Source organism: Poecilia reticulata, linkage group LG16 (assembly GCF_000633615.1).
Source record: "Poecilia reticulata strain Guanapo linkage group LG16, Guppy_female_1.0+MT, whole genome shotgun sequence".
Taxonomy (NCBI): domain Eukaryota; kingdom Metazoa; phylum Chordata; class Actinopteri; order Cyprinodontiformes; family Poeciliidae; genus Poecilia; species Poecilia reticulata.
This window is the reverse complement of record NC_024346.1, coordinates 17,672,680-17,689,551: the sequence shown is the minus strand read 5'-3', so window position 1 is coordinate 17,689,551 and position 16,872 is coordinate 17,672,680. Positions and strand designations below refer to the sequence as shown.

At 38.7% G+C, this 16,872-nt stretch overlaps 3 protein-coding genes across 3 annotated transcripts; all 3 read right to left on the bottom strand.

Annotated features, from left to right (window-relative positions):
• Positions 1-323: 323 nt before the first annotated feature.
• On the bottom strand, positions 324-7,108 carry LOC108167040 (peptide YY-like). Its single transcript, XM_017309766.1, is given in 5 exon segments — positions 324-448; positions 942-1,031; positions 1,134-1,314; positions 1,479-1,514; positions 1,517-7,108. Coding segments are annotated over 5 exon segments (432 nt in total). The 5' UTR covers positions 1,617-7,108; the 3' UTR covers positions 324-423.
• Positions 7,109-7,213: 105 nt separating this feature from the next.
• On the bottom strand, positions 7,214-8,721 carry malsu1 (mitochondrial assembly of ribosomal large subunit 1). Its single transcript, XM_008432526.2, has 4 exons — positions 8,333-8,721; positions 7,739-7,914; positions 7,564-7,645; positions 7,214-7,485 (listed from the first exon to the last, which is right to left on the bottom strand). Exons 1-4 carry the CDS (start codon positions 8,622-8,624, stop codon positions 7,328-7,330), a joined length of 708 nt encoding a protein of 235 aa, XP_008430748.1. The 5' UTR covers positions 8,625-8,721; the 3' UTR covers positions 7,214-7,327.
• An 896-nt stretch (positions 8,722-9,617) lies between these two features.
• Positions 9,618-14,382, bottom strand: smpd5 (sphingomyelin phosphodiesterase 5). The gene is made up of 8 exons (XM_008432527.2): positions 14,135-14,382; positions 12,162-13,340; positions 11,287-11,362; positions 11,071-11,211; positions 10,884-10,973; positions 10,515-10,578; positions 10,226-10,385; positions 9,618-10,071 (listed from the first exon to the last, which is right to left on the bottom strand). The coding sequence occupies exons 2-8, from the start codon at positions 13,242-13,244 to the stop codon at positions 9,964-9,966; spliced, it is 1,722 nt and encodes a 573-aa protein (XP_008430749.1). The 5' UTR covers positions 13,245-13,340; positions 14,135-14,382; the 3' UTR covers positions 9,618-9,963.
• Between the last annotated feature and the right edge of the window lie 2,490 nt (positions 14,383-16,872).

The following is a 16,872-nucleotide window of genomic DNA, read 5'->3' as shown; positions in this document are numbered from 1 at the left end:
CAAGGTAATCTCCATTTGATTACATGTGCGAGTCCCTAAAACGCTATATATAAGTTTGATGCATTATTATATAGCTTTGTCCTGCAAACTGTATTTTCTTACTTGCTTTTTTTCTCTCAAATTTTCAGATAAGCAGTGATACATCTCTATTCTTTGTATATTTTACTAGAAAAGATATATTTAGTGCACTAATTGCAGTCACATAAGGACTAATAATCCCATCTTTCTCTATATGGCAAAAAAAAGCCTCTCTTAATGTGTGTGTGATAACTGGTGCCCCTTGCCCACGATCAAAAATCATTGAATAAATTAGAGCACAGCTGGACAGACTGACAAATGAAGTTTATTTCATGCAACACAAGTTTCTTCCATGTTGGTAATAGACATATTGTACCATCTTCTGAGGTGACAAAGCAGGAGGAATCACCACCCCGGGAGCCCTTCGTATCTACATGAATACACACAAAGTTCATCGGAGTCACTGATAGTCTTGATCTTACACATGCACCAGTCAGACTTTTCCTGAACGATACATTTTACGTCTGCCCGACTGATTCACAGTTTGACCGATTCTGACCACGTAATGGAGAAACACATGTTCTGCAGGTTTTTTGATACAGGCAGTGGTTTTTGAATACAACTGAAAATGAAGAAGTAACAAATTTGGTCGCATTTGTGCCTCAAAGTGTATGTCCCTAACTTTTATTTCAATTGTTTCTGCTCAAAAAAGTACATTACAGTGCATGGAATATGTTATGAACCTAAAGATGAAAGTTCTAGTGCAAAAGAGATCAGACTTTTCAGTACCAATTAAGAACCAGTTAAGAAAGCTCGACTGACTGATCTCTTTTCAGTTGATCGCTGCATCTCTAACTCTCTCGCTTTTTATTTGTGAAACTCTGTGTCTTAATTGCGGCTCATTCAGCCAATTAGATTCTTACCTTATGTAGTTGGATCCTGGAAGAGTTTCTGAGCTCTCTTTCACGAACAGGTCAGAAAATACAGTGTCTGGGTTGTCTCTTTTTCCATACCTGTGCATGAAAAAGTGAAATAATCATCACATCAGCACCTTCTTGATATACCCGGGTGATTCAAGGCACTTAAGAAAATATAAAAGAAACTTAAAAACTTACCTCTGTCTTGTAATGAGATTGATATAATGTCTCAGTGCAGAGTAATACTTGGCAAGCTCCTCAGGTGGAGCTCCTTCCCGGGGACTGGCAGGCTTGACTGGATAAGCGTCTCTGCCAGAGAGGAAACATACCAGCAAGCAAAGAGCCAGAAGAGTTGGCGACATCACAGCGTCGGAGTGTCCTAGGTTCAAATTTAGGGGAAAAAAGAAAAAAAAAAACAGCAAATGCTTACTAAGCAAAAAGATTTTACACCAACACAGATTACACACTCTAGATCAAAAGGTATTCCAGATTTCTTGTCAAAAAATGAAGTTTCGACTAAGATGAAACAGAAAACTTCCTTACTCTTGTCAGTTTGATAAAAGTGCCGTTGTGGTTTACTTGCTTGTTCACGAGCTCCTGCAGCAGATCCCCAACGTTGCCCTGTCTTTTATAGTGAGCGCGGAGCGTGAGGAGAGGGGGTGGCAGAGGGGCTGATTTCATTTTCCTTCAAAGCCACTCCTGAGAAATATCTGTTGCCTCATTAGCTTAATTAAACCTGTAATGGTCGAGCAGTGAAATAAAATAGAGATGCACGGTTACATTATGAAAACACAAAAGGTGTCGGCACTAGGTTCATTAAAAAGTTGCTTGACGTGACGGACTACATTTGCCCCATTGTTGCTTTTAAAATAATTTCAGATGAGCTACATTAGAAGTTCATTGTGTGTGAGTAATTAATTATTTCTGCATTATAATACCACAAATTAATATTTTTGCAAGATCACCGAGTCCTTTGCAGCTGGTAGGAAATTCAATTATGGAAGTCAGACAGACCCCTACATCATGGATTCATTTTTTTAATTTTTTTTGTATTTTAACTTTATTATGCATTGATTATGGGGTTAAAACAGCACATTTTCTTATAAAGGAAATTCTCACAGTAATTAGATTAGGTGATCACATCCTGCTTGATATTCTTGAATAAAGCTAATGATATGAAGCTTTTTTCCATGGCTGATGTTCGAAAGCTGCATGTGCCTGGCTAGATGATGCTACAGCTGACTGAGAAAACATCCAGAGAAGCTCCTCTATAAAACAAACTAATGAAAACAGATCTTTCTTCCGTTGTAACGCCTCATAATCACACTGGAGCAGTCATAATATATAATATAGCCATAAGCACATCTCTTGTATCAACAGGGACACGAAACGGTCACACTCGTGCTTTTTCTGCACTATTCACTGACACATAGTTGTTTTAGGTTGGCAATTCTGATCCATACCAGACTGCGCAGGTTCAAACCATACCAAACAACAGGAAAACCGCTCGGCAAATCAGACAAACCCACAAACTTCTAATTTCAGGTGATGGAGGGCACAAGTTGCTCTCAGCCCCTCTAAATGGCAAGACAAGACTAATGGCAACTATTTTCTTTGAGGAGCACTCAAGTGAAATTTGACAGGAGATGAGTGCTGCTGTTATCTATGACAGACATAAACTTTAGCACAGGTCTTACATGAACAGAACGTAGAAAAGTGAAAAAAAATATTTTTTTTAGTCTCGCATTTTTCAATAAATATTGAGATGTTTTAAAAAAACACGCATAGGCATGTATTAACAATTTTATATCATTTCCAAGTTGCCTTCTGATGGCGAGAAGCAACAAAAGCTTCATGTTCTGTTGATTAAACCAATCATATTGTCAACGTGTCCATGATGTTCAGTGTCTTCTTTTATTCCTGTTCAGTTGTCACTCTGGATTCTGGCAGTGAAAGCAATAAAATAACAGCTAAGTAGCGCAAAGCTGTCTTTCTCTTTGACAATTTATCATTTTCCTTGGAAAATAAACACATGCTGTGCAGAGAATCTGCTCAATGTTGTACATCTGATTTACATTCTCTGTCTCACTGCGTTTGGCAGACAAACATGGACCAGGTGGTCGCAATGTAGAGTCTCCTAAGTGTGCTGTTTAGTACAAGAGACATCCTCTGTGTTCTTTCAACAAATACAACGTATGACATTTTGACAAGCGATATCAATTTCTTTTCATATTTTACGCAGCAGAACAGCAACAGGAGCGTATTTGTGCATAAAAGTAGGGGTTTTTCTTTGCTTTTAAATAAAAATCTGAAGTGTGGCATACTTGATCTCAGCTTAAATACAGCTGTTCCACGAAAGCCTTGGTAGTTTGTTGTAGAACGTTAGCAAACAAACAGCGTGGTGAAGATCAAGGAGCCCTCAGACGTAAATGAAATCCCATCCATCATCATCAAATTTAACTAAATTGTGTAAAATGTTTTTGACATGTCAAATGTTTTAAAGTATTCCAAAGAGCAACAGGCAGCCTCCAAACTACATAAACACAAGCATCACAAACATTTGAATCTCACAAAGTTAACACAACTGATCGAAAGCAATTTGTTTTGAGGGCAATTTCAGTTTGATGACATGACGAGGAAATATATTTGACTATCTCATGAAATTAAGTCAAACTTACAGAGCGCTGTTCAGGCGCCAAAATCATGAAATTAAGTCAAACTTACACAGCGCTGTTCAGGCGCCAAAATCAGACATTTTCTGTTCACACACACATTCACACACTGATGATGGCAAGCTAGTTTACTGTAGCCACAGCCTGGGGCAGTCTGACAAAAACAACCAACTCCAGCAATAAAGGCAGGCGCAGCTTGAATTGAGTTGGCAACCAAATGACTTAAAGGCAAACTCCTATCGCTGTCACCACCATGAGCTCCTTTAAAAGAGAAGCACAAAAACAGTTTGAAGGTGCCCTAGTCTGACCAGATTAATATGAAACTTTTTGGCCTGTGCACAAAACATACCGTAATGTGCGGCGAAAAACTATCACTAACACTAAAATATCACCCTGAATTCACTTTTGCCACACCACAAAACATGGTGTGATGGCAGTATCACGCTAAAGAGATGCTTTTCTTCAAGAGAAGCATGGAAATTGGTTGAAGTTTACGTTATTTTTATTGTTTTTAGAAATAAACATATTTCAGGATGAAGCTGAAAGGAAAAACATAAAAGGCTGCAGCAGACTAAACTGTGGTGGAGGTTCACTGTCTGGAAAGGCAACAATCCCTACGGCCACAGTTAAGATGGGCTGGTTTTGATCAAAGCATATTTTGCTTGATGTTAAAATGGCCCAGGAATCCCAACAGTGTGGACGACAGAGCCCTGAAAGTGTTCTGAGGCGCTGGGAGATGAATGATTAATTCCCCAATAGATGCACACTGAGAGAGTGATAAAACAGCTGCCCATTATCCAGCCTGTTTTCTCTGCAGAACATTAAGTTGTCACATACACACAAGCATGGGATGGAAAGCTTTATGTTGGCTTTGTTCATTTATGTTGCATGAAATAACCCATTTAGGGCAGCGTGTTGCACCTTTATACAAAAACAACTCATGCAGGAGAGATAGTCTGCCACTGCTGCTTGCAGAATGCTATAACTAATCGCCCCTTTCCTCATAATCTACTCCATCAACAAGTAGACTCCTAATGACCACACAACAGTAGGTAAAACGACTGTGTGGGTAATGACATCATTATGTCACACAGCAAAATCTGAGTGGAAAATTTCTTTCACATTTCAGCGTTCCTTAAAGTTCACCAGAGATAAGCTGATATTATGCAGCATGACCAGAAACAAAACATTTATAAACCTTATAATGGCCATGTTTATAGACTTCCAAATACAAAATCAGTGCAATTTAAAAATAGTTGCTTGTTGAAACTTATTTGATATTTCTTTGTTCCCAAGAGTTTGTTATACAGGAACAAGACAGTATGACAGTATCAGAAGACAACATAAAGCTCAAAAGGATAATGGAAACAGACATTTATGCATCTTCAAACAGTAAAGAGTGATTATCAGTTTACAAGTCGAAGCAACATATATAGCTGTGGCTAGAGAACCAGTTAAAGCTGTAAACATGCAGATGAATCCCTATAGAGGGGACAAAGTGACCTGGACTGGTACCACAACACAGAATGTGGTAAAAACATGTCAACAGACCCCATTTTTTGAAATCTAAGTAGCACAAAAGCTTTCAAGCAGGAAGTTTTATACAGGCATATCTCCCGACAACAAGCCAATGAAGTGTAGCTGTGGCTATCTTGGAGGTTATAGGATTATATTAGTATGCTATGTGTTATACATTGCTTTACAAAATTAATAATGCAACTTGAACTTTATCACCTTTTGTCACATCACAATCAATAAAAAACTTCAATGTTTTACATAATCTGTTGTTTAATTTTACATGATACCCAACAAAAAGCTCAAGATCAGTCAGATGAGTCTTTGCTTGGTCCCTCAAAAACAATCAGCTATTGGGTAGTTGCATATGGGGGGTATAATAACTATGCTATACTTCACAAATTTATTATAGAACAGTTAAAAAACCTTGTAGCAGTTCCTTTCTTTATTATAATGTTCCTCTAATTTGTGTTGATCTGTCACATAATGTGGCTAGAGCATGACAAAATAAGAAAATGTTCAAAAATGAATCCTCTGTTATTTAATCATGTATAAACTTTACTAACACTAGAAATACTTTTGTTTGATCTAACAAGAGACTGGAATTTGAGAGAACCTGCAGTATGAAGATAGAACAGGTATAAATGGGAGGCATTTTATCAATATAGCTTAGCTTGAAGAAGCCCACTGCTTTCTGGGTAAAATGACCAATCACTTGTAATTGTCCATGGTTTAAAAGTAGCCCAGAGCAACATTTTATGTCAGAATCACCACTGATACCAAACAGAGTGTGTGTTTGATTTTAAATACCTTGTGTTATAATTAGTAGCTAGGAGTTGGACCCTAGATTAGAGTCAGACACTGATTGTGTATTGAGGTTGCCTAGTATGTTGAAGCTGTTGAGAACAAGGTTTGAACCAGTGGTGCTGCTCTGTTTTTATACTTCATCAGAAACTTGGTTGACGTTCAGCTAGAGGTCAGGCTTTCAGTCAACTTAAGTGCTGGGTTAAACCATGTCGTATGTAAAAGTTTAGCTATAGCAACGTTGTTTTTCCTGTATGCTCCAATCAAACTGTTTGAACAAGTAGAAAACATCAATTTGAAATTGTTGGCTTTGGTTACCTTCCATTCCTCTTTTTGCACCCATCAAACTGCTGTGAGTCAGTCCAATAATTGGAAGGCCGCAAAGTGTGCAAACTGTTACAATCTGCTATTGCACAGTTTTCTAGGTGAAGTTAACTGGAACCACTCTCCATCTCTACAGATACTTTGAAATGTTAACATTGTAAAGGGGAGTTCCGGAAAATAAATAGCGTTGCTTAAGTTTCACTGTTGGAAAACTCAAAAAGATCCTTAAAAACCCATTAGGGATAAGTGTGCAAGATAAAATAGTGTGTGTATTTATATATATATATATTTCTTTTATTTCCTCCTGATCATGGAAAAACTGTTTTTCCTCAGTCCTACAGACTAATTTTACCTGTTCACTATATATTCATGTGCATTTCCCACAATATATATGTAAATAATATCAATTATTATTTACAATTGTCAATTAACAATCAGTTAATTTACTGATTGAATTAGAATGTTTGCAAACAACCATCAGTTCTGAGGTTAAATTATTTCTGCATATCCAAGTTGCTGCAATAAAAATTCTACATTGTTATACTTTTGTCCAGTGATCCTTTATCTTATGCTTCAAAGTAGTTTCAATGTAACAAAGACTCAATTCTCATATCCACTCTTAAAAGTGGGAAAGATAGGAGAACGCTTCATTCAGAAGAGATAGATTTGTTTGAATCTTAATAAGTCAGGATGCAGTGACAACAGCTTCTGGTCTAAAGTTGCTCATACCTGCACTTGGCAACTATTTAGAAAGTTAAACCAGCTGGGTCAGTAATTAACAAGGTTTCATATTGATCTTGTTACCCGACACTTATCAAGATGATAAAGGAAGTAAAACTAAATTTTTATTTTTAATTCAAATCTTCAAAGTTATAGGGGACTGTGCTGCAGACATTCAGGAACTCAGTCATTTTACAAACTTTACCAGTATGGCATAGGCGCGATGCAAAAAAAAGGAAGGACTGACCTTGTTAAAATTTTTTATTTAATACAAAAGCACATGCACCGACAAATCACTGAAAAAGTCAGCTAAAATTTTTAATGAATTAGTTGACTTCTGGCTCTGTTTAAATATAGTCATTTTGTAAATTCATTGGCATCAAATATGAAGTCTTCTGGCAGCGTCTCTGCAGGGATTTTCTTCAGCTGCTCGTCATAGGTACGCAAAATCCACAGTTTCTCCAGTTCATACACTTCTCTGGTCTCAGGCAACATGAAGTGAACAACCATTTTACCTGAGAAAGAAACAAAATCTACTTTTAAAACAGCAACACCACTTGGGAAAAACCATTTTCTTTAGGAGTTTTACACACCAAAGTCAACACACATCCAGTCCTCTGCATCTTTGCCTTCAATCTTGACATGTGGATCTCCGTGTTTCCTCATAAACTTGAACTGAAGGAGAGCAAGTCTTAGTACTGACTTTGAAAACAAATGTAGGCTGCTTTTATTAATATATCGAATAGAAAGCAAGTCAAGAATAGTTACCACTTTAATAGCATAAAGAGCCATGGCACGGATATGTCTTGGTGAGACACCACTGACCACAATGAAGTAATCTGCATATTGAATATGATCCGGCACTTTAATCACACACAGGTCCACAGCATTTTCTTGATGGAGTAGAGAGGTCAGAACGTCGAGAGTGAACACCTCGGAAAATCCTGGACAAAATAAGAAAATCTTTAAGTATTTGAGGATTTTTAAGACTGACTTTCAGTCTGACTTTCATAATGAATTAATTTGACTGTTTATTTTTGTTACTATAAAGCATCCTATATAAGATTTCAAAAAGTAAGTTGAAAAATAAATACTTTTTGTAACCTTTAATAGTAAAAATAAATAGCATCTAATAAAAATATTTAGTACATAAGATAATAAAAACAACTGTGCCTGACTAGTCTGTCGCCAATAAATGACAGGAACTGGCTAATTTTGCCTTGACTAGCAACAAACAGCATGTTCCCATAATTTTATTAGTCTTTCAATTTCTGGATCATTTCATTACATTTATACAGTAAAAAAAAACCCTGCTTGCTATAATAACGTGCTTCGTTATTATAGCAGATAGATACATCTTACCCTGGATCTGGGAGTTACTCCTGTTATCTTCCTCCTTTTCCTCTAATGTCTCCGGTCTTTCTGTGAGTCTGCCCTCACCTCTGTCTGTGTAGCATCTTTTTGACTCAAATGGACACCCGAGACACGCTCCGTAACGCCAGCGTTGTTGACATGACGATAAATTAACAGCAAGTCTGTGGCACCGGGCTTTGAATATCAAACTCGTGCATCCAGGAACAGCCAATTGATCTAATAAACTACTTATCCGACAAACTGAAGATACCAATATTCTGGATTTACACAGAATATTCATGATTTTTGAGCTACAGAGCAAAACAGTCGCTCTCCGTTAAAGTTACCCACGAGCGATAAAAACAGGAAGTGGATCTTGTCCTTGGATTCTGATTGGTTTGTACAGTTCTTCGTTGTTTTCTATGCGGTGAACATAACTGGAAGTACCGCCACCTGTCGGCGATTAATCTCAAACATCCTGTCTTGTATTTTACATTATAAACCAGCTTTAAATGGTTTACCTTGACTTATGATAGAGTGAAACAAATCCTAACACAATGAGCACTTTCAGAGTAACATGTTCAATTACTTAATTAGAATCACGACATACTTAGTCATCTGTAGTAAATAAATAGTAATATTTTCATTTTTTGTTTCATTGATTTGTTGAGACTAACATTTAAAGTAAGAAATACACATAGATAGATCTTCCGGCGGCTTTTGATTGCGGCTTTTGATTATATACTTTTTAAATTCAACCAAGATGGTTGTTTGTGATTGAAAATTAAACATGATAATGAAACAAAGTAAAAGAAGTACTTATTTTATAAAGGCCATTTAGATAATTTTATTTACATTAATATCATACCTAAAAGGAGTATGAGTAATTTGGGGTTTAACTGTATAAAATTAACAATGAGTACACTGCATTTCTCTTGAACAGCCCCATGAGAAAATGCTGGTCCCTTAGCGATATTGTATGGTTTGTTTTTTTTTTTAAATCGAATGTAAATGTTTTATAGCATAAAATAATGCTAATCATTAAACAGCAGAGCACAATATGAGAAGACTCTAAGGAGAATTTTTAAATTATATAATTTATTAAATAAAAAAAACAATCTAAACCAATCTGACATAATCTAATCTCTTAGTAATCATCCTAATCATTCTGATCATACTAATCTATTCTAAGTGATTTAACCAAATCAACCTATAAATACACAAACCCAAAGCAGCAGTTTGCTTATGAGATATAATAAATCTGTGATCATGCACACAAACTTTATGAACTTAATGGCACCTGTGATCAATGAGTTTAATAGTCAGACATTTGACATCATAGTAGATGACACATTTATAGCAAGACAGAAAAATGACATTATTTAAGAAGAATTTTCTTTTCTGCTGATTCAAAACATAGCTTTGTAAAGATCAATGCAACAACTCTGAGCAGCTCTAAATGTATAAAATGAAGTGTGAAACCATAAAAAATATTTTAAAAAATGTAAGTTCCACCTGTGTCACAAACGTACCAGTGGTTAAAAGTTTTTCTAAAATTACAAATTCAAGTATGTCAATAAACAGTTTAAAGTAAAACTGTAAAATTGTGTACGTTTGGCCCCCGCTCTTTAAATTAGCTCTCATTCATCCTCGTGGTCAGCGTTCATACTGACTTTCAATTTCAAGCCAACAGGAACATGATCAGTAAGCCCAGCCAGCTGAGATATGAAGGTCACTTCTTCCAGTTCCTGCATGGGTAAAAGCAAACCCAAATATGTTAGCTTTGCTTTAATTTGTTTATATATGACTCTCAATTTATTAGGATATTTTCTAGAATGAGGAGGAACATGGGGTTAACTGGGAACAGAGCAGGGCAAGATAAGAACTCAACAGTGAACGTACTGTTCTGCAGAGCTTTGAAATAGAGGTTTCCCGGTAGAGAATGTAATCAATCCGACGCCCAATCCAAGGCTGGCCGGGTTCTGGGTAAACCAGAGGAACACCCTGTTTAGGAACAGGAGGAGAGATGTACTGCTTCCTCACCTCCTCTGATACTAAAGTCCTACAGAGACACAAAGAAAAAAAAAAACAGCTCGTCATGTCTCCACAATGAATACTCTAAATTTAAATAATGCTACTCTCATCATATTTCTGCTGGAGTAAACAGAAGAAAGCTACAAAAAAAAACAACCTTTGTAGCGTTTCTGGGGAGTTCACATCCTCCTCGTACAAAGAAGGCTGCTCGAGCAGAGTACCTTTGGTTAGGGAAAACAAAACACAGTCGTAAGATTGTCCAATCAGGACTGTCGACATTTACCACAAACAAGTATCGTATTTTGAAAAATACTCGTATCCCTTGAGTTTAACCACATTTTGTCAGGGATTTTTTTTTAGAGACAAACCACCATGAAGAAGTGCGAAACCATCAAGTGGAAGGGACGTGATGCAGTTTCAACATGATTCAAACATAAAAAAAGCTAATGTAAAAAGTCTGGCGTACACACTACAATTCAAACCTCCTTACTGAAATGATAAAAAAAAAGATGTAAATACTACCAACCAATAACCCAGGGCTTCTCTTTTCCAGCTTCTGCTCTGCACGGATCTCTGTACTCCTCAAACAAACTGTGGTTCTGTTCCAAAACGTCATCTACACAGGACAGATTACATGCTTATTCAAACAGGTCTAAAATGAGCTTTAAAATGTCCATATCATAACACCAGCTATAACTGCGAACAAGACATACCAGGTGAGCAGTTGTCAAAGTTAAAATCCCCGCAGAGCACATCAAAAACCACCTCCTCGTCAGGCTGTTTGTGGGCGGCCTGGAATTCCCCGATCCACCTGGTGACCATGTCCAGCTGGTCACAGCGAATCTTCCCCTCACCTGTGGGCAACACGGGGAAAGTAGTTTAAAAACGTGAGCCTATCTGATCGAACCAAATATGAAATTGGCGCTCACCCTCCGGTGCATGAAGATGCGTGCAGTTGAAATAGCCAACCACTTTCTTCTGTTTCTGATTCTGCCCGATTAGAACCTGAAAATGTTCAAATCATGTGGTTTGATCTTGTCTTAGGGTTACTGGTTAAACAAATGCAGCCCCCTCCCATACTTATTGGCATCTTCTACTATTACTGAGTACCTTCTTCTGAAAAAATTATCATGTTTGACAGGAACATCATATCAAATTTAACTTCTAAAAAGACAATCCAACCTTTAATTTGAAGGCACTTATATAGTTTGAATAGAAAAATATAAATTAATAACCTGATAAGTCTTATTTTGACAACAAAATGCTGAAAAAAATCAGCTTTTTTTGGTTCATTAAATGCAAACTAAGACTTCCCAGCATTTTTGAAGTATAAACTAATCACCCTGTTGTAAGTTTTATAAAAGACAGATCCCCACATGCTTCGATGCATAAGCGGGGATCATTTTCCTCCGATGTCTGATGGATTAACAACCTCAAGTGTTCAGCACTTTTCCCAAATGTGCTATATAGCCTTTAAACTAAAAACAAAATGGAATTAGCAGGTTAGTTTTCAGAATGAAATCAAAATAGGTTTTGGTCAGGAAAGTTCTGATTGTTGCACCTTTAGTTCCAACAGTTTTTAACTTAATTTAATTTAATAACCTCTTTGGATTATTTATATAGCATCTTCCTTAATCAAGAATCAAAGCTTATTTAGTTGAACCAGCATGATGAACTATTTAGGATATCTTTTCATATGTTTGTGACTCAATCTCTTCTAGAAGATTAGCTCAGGAAGCTGATATGCTAGTACATTCCTCAGCACATAAATAAAAAACAACTTATTGTCAGATTAACGAGGCACCTTAGTGGCGAGCAGACCCTTGGCAGCCAGAGCGTCTTCCCCACGGCTGTTGGGAAACCAGTGGTACTGGGCCTCCAGCACTGGGAACCTACTGGCCATGAACAGACCACTGTTGAAGAACTTAAAGGCAGAACATCTGCACGGCGGCTGGCAGGCGTACACGCCGACATCATGCAGTATGTGTCCAAACAGTGGTTTAAGTGTATTGGTGAGCTTCTTAGCAGCTCTCTTATCAAACACCTCTTCCAGACACAGTATATCGATATTGGCCGGGAAGAAGGGCGACACCTCCCAGGGTTCCTCATCCTGCTGACGAGTACGCTGGGAGAACAAAGCAGCAGGACTCTTGCGACCAGGCTGCCCCTGTTTGTTGGAGTTCTCATTATAGTTCAGTTGGGAAGAGGATGGCTCGGTCAGTGGTTCCTCTGCGTCATCAGAGGACACAGAACTTTCGGTTGGTTCCGATCGATGATCTCCTGTGGGTTGAGACTGCCCCTCCAAGCCCCCGTCTGTGTCTGAGCAAGCTCTGGGGATGATGCTGTCCGAGGGGCTGACAGGGCCGCAGCTGCTGGGAGATTCCACCGTGATTATCACATTGGGTCGCACGACGCTCTCCGCGATACGCTTGCCGATCTCGTATGCCCTCCGCTGGGTGTGGCCCAGGTTGTTGAAGCGAGCCAGGCTGTCTGGTAAGAGACACAGATTGGCTGAGGCGAAGGTAAAGGACGCCTTTCCCGTTTGCTCAAAGCCTCTGTTTGTCTCCTTCTCTGCTGAGGTCAGTTCCACTCTGTGGTAGGAAAACGGCCGGCGGCAGGCCTGAAGCGGCGCCCAGAGCAAAAATCCCAGGAAAGCCAAGGGGGCTGTGAGGAGGAAGAAAAGGAAGAAGAAAATAGAGCCGAAGAAGACCTTGAGTGGGCGGAGGTAACATTCTTCCTCCTGTCGCTCCCTCTTCTCCTTTGTGGTGGACTTGCACACAGCAATAACGCGATCAAGATACCAGAAGCATGGCACAATTAACGCCCATCCTGTGGCGTGGATGCCAGCAACGAACCCGTTGGGGAAAGGAGACGCCCGTAGAACCATGGCTCCCCGTTGTCTCTAAACAAAAACAAGGTTGAACAGCATCCAGATATCCTGCTCTGGCATTATTCCAAAGGTAAATCTCTCTCTCCAGAGACTCTAAAGGAGAGAAAAAAAAGACTTATCATGGTGCATTCTTCTTACACACAGCGTCAACATATGCACCAGAGTTCTCAGGAAGACCTAGCTTTTGACTGCATGTCTGTGCATGTAGTCACGGACATGCAGAATTACACTCACAGAATTACACTGCGTTCCGTTGATGAAAAATGCAGGGCCTATGCACTAGTTTATGTTGTTATAAAGTCTTAATAAAATACACTTACTGCTGTAAACAGACAAAATGACAAAAAAGTTTAAATATGAATAGTTTAAACGCCACCCTCCTTCCAAGCACGGTTATGCAAGGAGTCCTGATTAAACACAGTGTAAAAGAGTCATGTTCCCCTTTAAAATCGTCAGTGAATATGAACATAGTGTAATTCATCCGTAAGGTGATGTTATGTTGATCTGAGCACCACACCCTTCTCCTTGTGTGGATTTACACATGAAATACACCGTCTGCAACTGTTGGGTGAGGCACAGCTTAACTCTTCTCTAAACTTGCTCTGCAACATTTTAATTTAAATGTAAATTATTTCACGTGAAGCACATTCAAGTTAGGACATTTCTTAATCTGACCTGCCCAGAGAAACGCTTGACTTAAAACGAAAATAAAGCCACCAAAACGTCAGACCTAGATTATCACATAATACTAATGAATGATCACGCTTTGCACATGGTTTATAACACATCACTCGCATTCTGTAATCTCAATCACCTGTGTCTATAAGGGAGGGCAGCTAGCTTAAACTGCTTAGCTGTCTTTTGATGATTTGATCCAATGGTCTTACCTGAACGGGACAAAATCGGAAGTCCGTGTGATGGACCCATTCATTCTAAACACTGCCGGTGTACTAATGTCATCATATCTATTTTCGTTTTTCGTATATCACATGTTCACCGCCAGCATGCAGGCTTTGAGGGGAAATCAGAATAACCGAGCCGCGAAAGCAGCACTTTGAAGCATAAAAAACCCTTCCTGTCCCGGCTGAATTTAGGCCACGCCCCCTCCGTTGTTGCCAGTCACGTTTGTGCCCCGTCATTTTCCACTGTTCATAAAATAATCGGATATCACCTCAAGGCTCTTTTGTTTCTGTTATTTCTCTTTTTGTCATCTTGACCCCCTTAATTTATGTCCTATTAAAATGTAACTCCGTGATATTTTTTCCCGATTAATTTTATATTGCTAATGGTTTGTATTTATTTAACTGTAGGATGATGGAGTAGCTTGTCAGCAAATAAGCAATTTCCCCCTTTTTAATCAATAGCGCATATTATATTCTACTAAATTCTAAAATTGTGGCAGAAAGCAGTATTTGCCTCTGGATGACCTGTATTAAAACATTTCTGAAACTGCTCAGATGAATTTTTAGCATCTAAACTGACAGTTTATCATTATATATTGTTCCAATATATATGTACTTCTCTCAAATGGAATAAGGTTCCGCTTCACTACCACTAATGTACAACGTTTTGCATTGAAATGGGGAAATTCCTATTCTTTACATTCTAAATCTATGAATTAAAGTCAATTAGAATTAAGATATTTAAATTGAAATTTAAATATACAGCCTTGTATTTAACTGGAATGAGTTTATTTACTTACTTAAAGAAAACCACTTTAAATCAAGTCAACGTAAAACTATGTTTAGTCTTTAAAGCTGTTACCATGTTGTGACAGTTTGTTATGAGACGGATAATCTGTGAAGGCATATCAATCTCCTCCACCTCCTCCCTGAACTACTGTTGCTGGCTAAAGTAAAGCAAAAACAACCAATCAGAACCAGGAGGAAATGTGCTAATTATGGTGAAACAACTTATTGTTACAGGAAAACCGTTTATCTGCCATCATTGGTAGCTATGCTAACTGAACTGAGCATTCAGTTTGAATCTGTAAAGCTCTGTGCTATGCTAGCTGCAGCACGGCACAAATCGAGGACGAGGAAGGATGAGCAGCACCACATGAGATTGTGATTGACAGCACTAAAACTCTCCTGCCACTGACTGGTTGTTTCTAGAAAGCACTGGAAGAAAGCAGAGGAAATAGATTTTTCACTAATTACACAATTGTAACCGGGTGGTTTTACTGGAAAACATAGTTTACATCCAGTGGTTGTAAATTCCTACCCGTTTTTGGCCCTTGAACACATCTAGGCCCCGTTCCCCATCTTCACTTCCGTTCACAGCCTTGTCGGGCTCATTAGCGTATATAGGCACCGGGTGTGCACGCCAATCTGAGTGTGTTTGTCGGGTCCGTTGTGTTGCAGTTGGCTCTCAGTCAGATGAGCGCTGGCGCCGTGCTCATCGGGTTGCTGGAGAGTGTTTGGATCGTGGACATTTGATACTGGTAGGATACATGGATTTTTGATGTCACTACCCTACCTGTCTATTATTGTCAGCAGATACGTTATTGTTTTCTTTTGGTATTGCAGATTCCTGCTGTTGCCTATTATGCTCCCACAAAGTGCATTTGTTTTGTAGTTGGATGCTCTCAAGGAATAGGTCATCTTTTAGAGATGGAGTTGTAGCACGAACAGTGCAGAACCAGAACAGTTTATAGCTCCTTATTTTTATTAGATTATTGGGCACAGCCTTAGGACTGGGTTGGGGCAATGTGGGATTTGTTTTTCTTTTGTCTAACATTATTTTGTGTTTCTACTAATTTGGTTTGCATTTGTTTTTGATTCCAATTGCTTCTAGTCTTGTCCTGGGTTTGAGTTTTTAATTAGAATAATAGTCTACTTTTAATATTGTAAGATAATGTATAAATAAAAATATATTTTGTATACTATTTCTGTTTCATCATTCTCAGCCAGACCTACCTGGGTATTATTAATAAGGAAACTCTAGGCCACTTGATATTTCAGTGGTCTACCAGTTGGCTTTAGAGCCACGTCCTCAGTCACAATCCGGGTTCTTTCCCCCGTGTTACACAATAATACCTTATGTTTCCTGTCAACATCTACAAAACCCCAGTGGACAGCCTTGGTTCCCCGAGCCCGGTGCTCAGCAAGTTTTCTGAAGGACTGTACACCTTCCAACTTACACATAGGTAGTTGTATCATAGTCAGATCARGAATTGCTGCATATTTGTCGACTCCTCATTAATGATACAAATCTTCCATCTCACAACATCCCAAAAGTCTAAAGGACTGAGATTTACTGACTTGGAGTGTTACGGGCACCCTCAAAAGCCATAAAAGAAGAATGAGTGGATACAACACCAGTAACCATTTGAAATATTTTGAGGCCTTTATTTTTAAAACACAAGTCAAGAGTATGTGGACAGAAGCCCAGGCATGTTGGCATATGCCTGGGAACCGCTGAACTGACATGTGCACGCCTCCTTCTGGCCCTCTGTCATGCACAATTCTCCTTCAAGCATGGACCCATCGCCCCCTTCAGGTGTAGGCGACTGCTCCAAGGTGTAGACCTCCTTCAAGTGTGGGTGAGCRGCTCCTCTCCAAGTATTGAGCCAGAACCTCCCACACTCATGCTTCTGGCTCACATCTACACTTGTCTCACACAT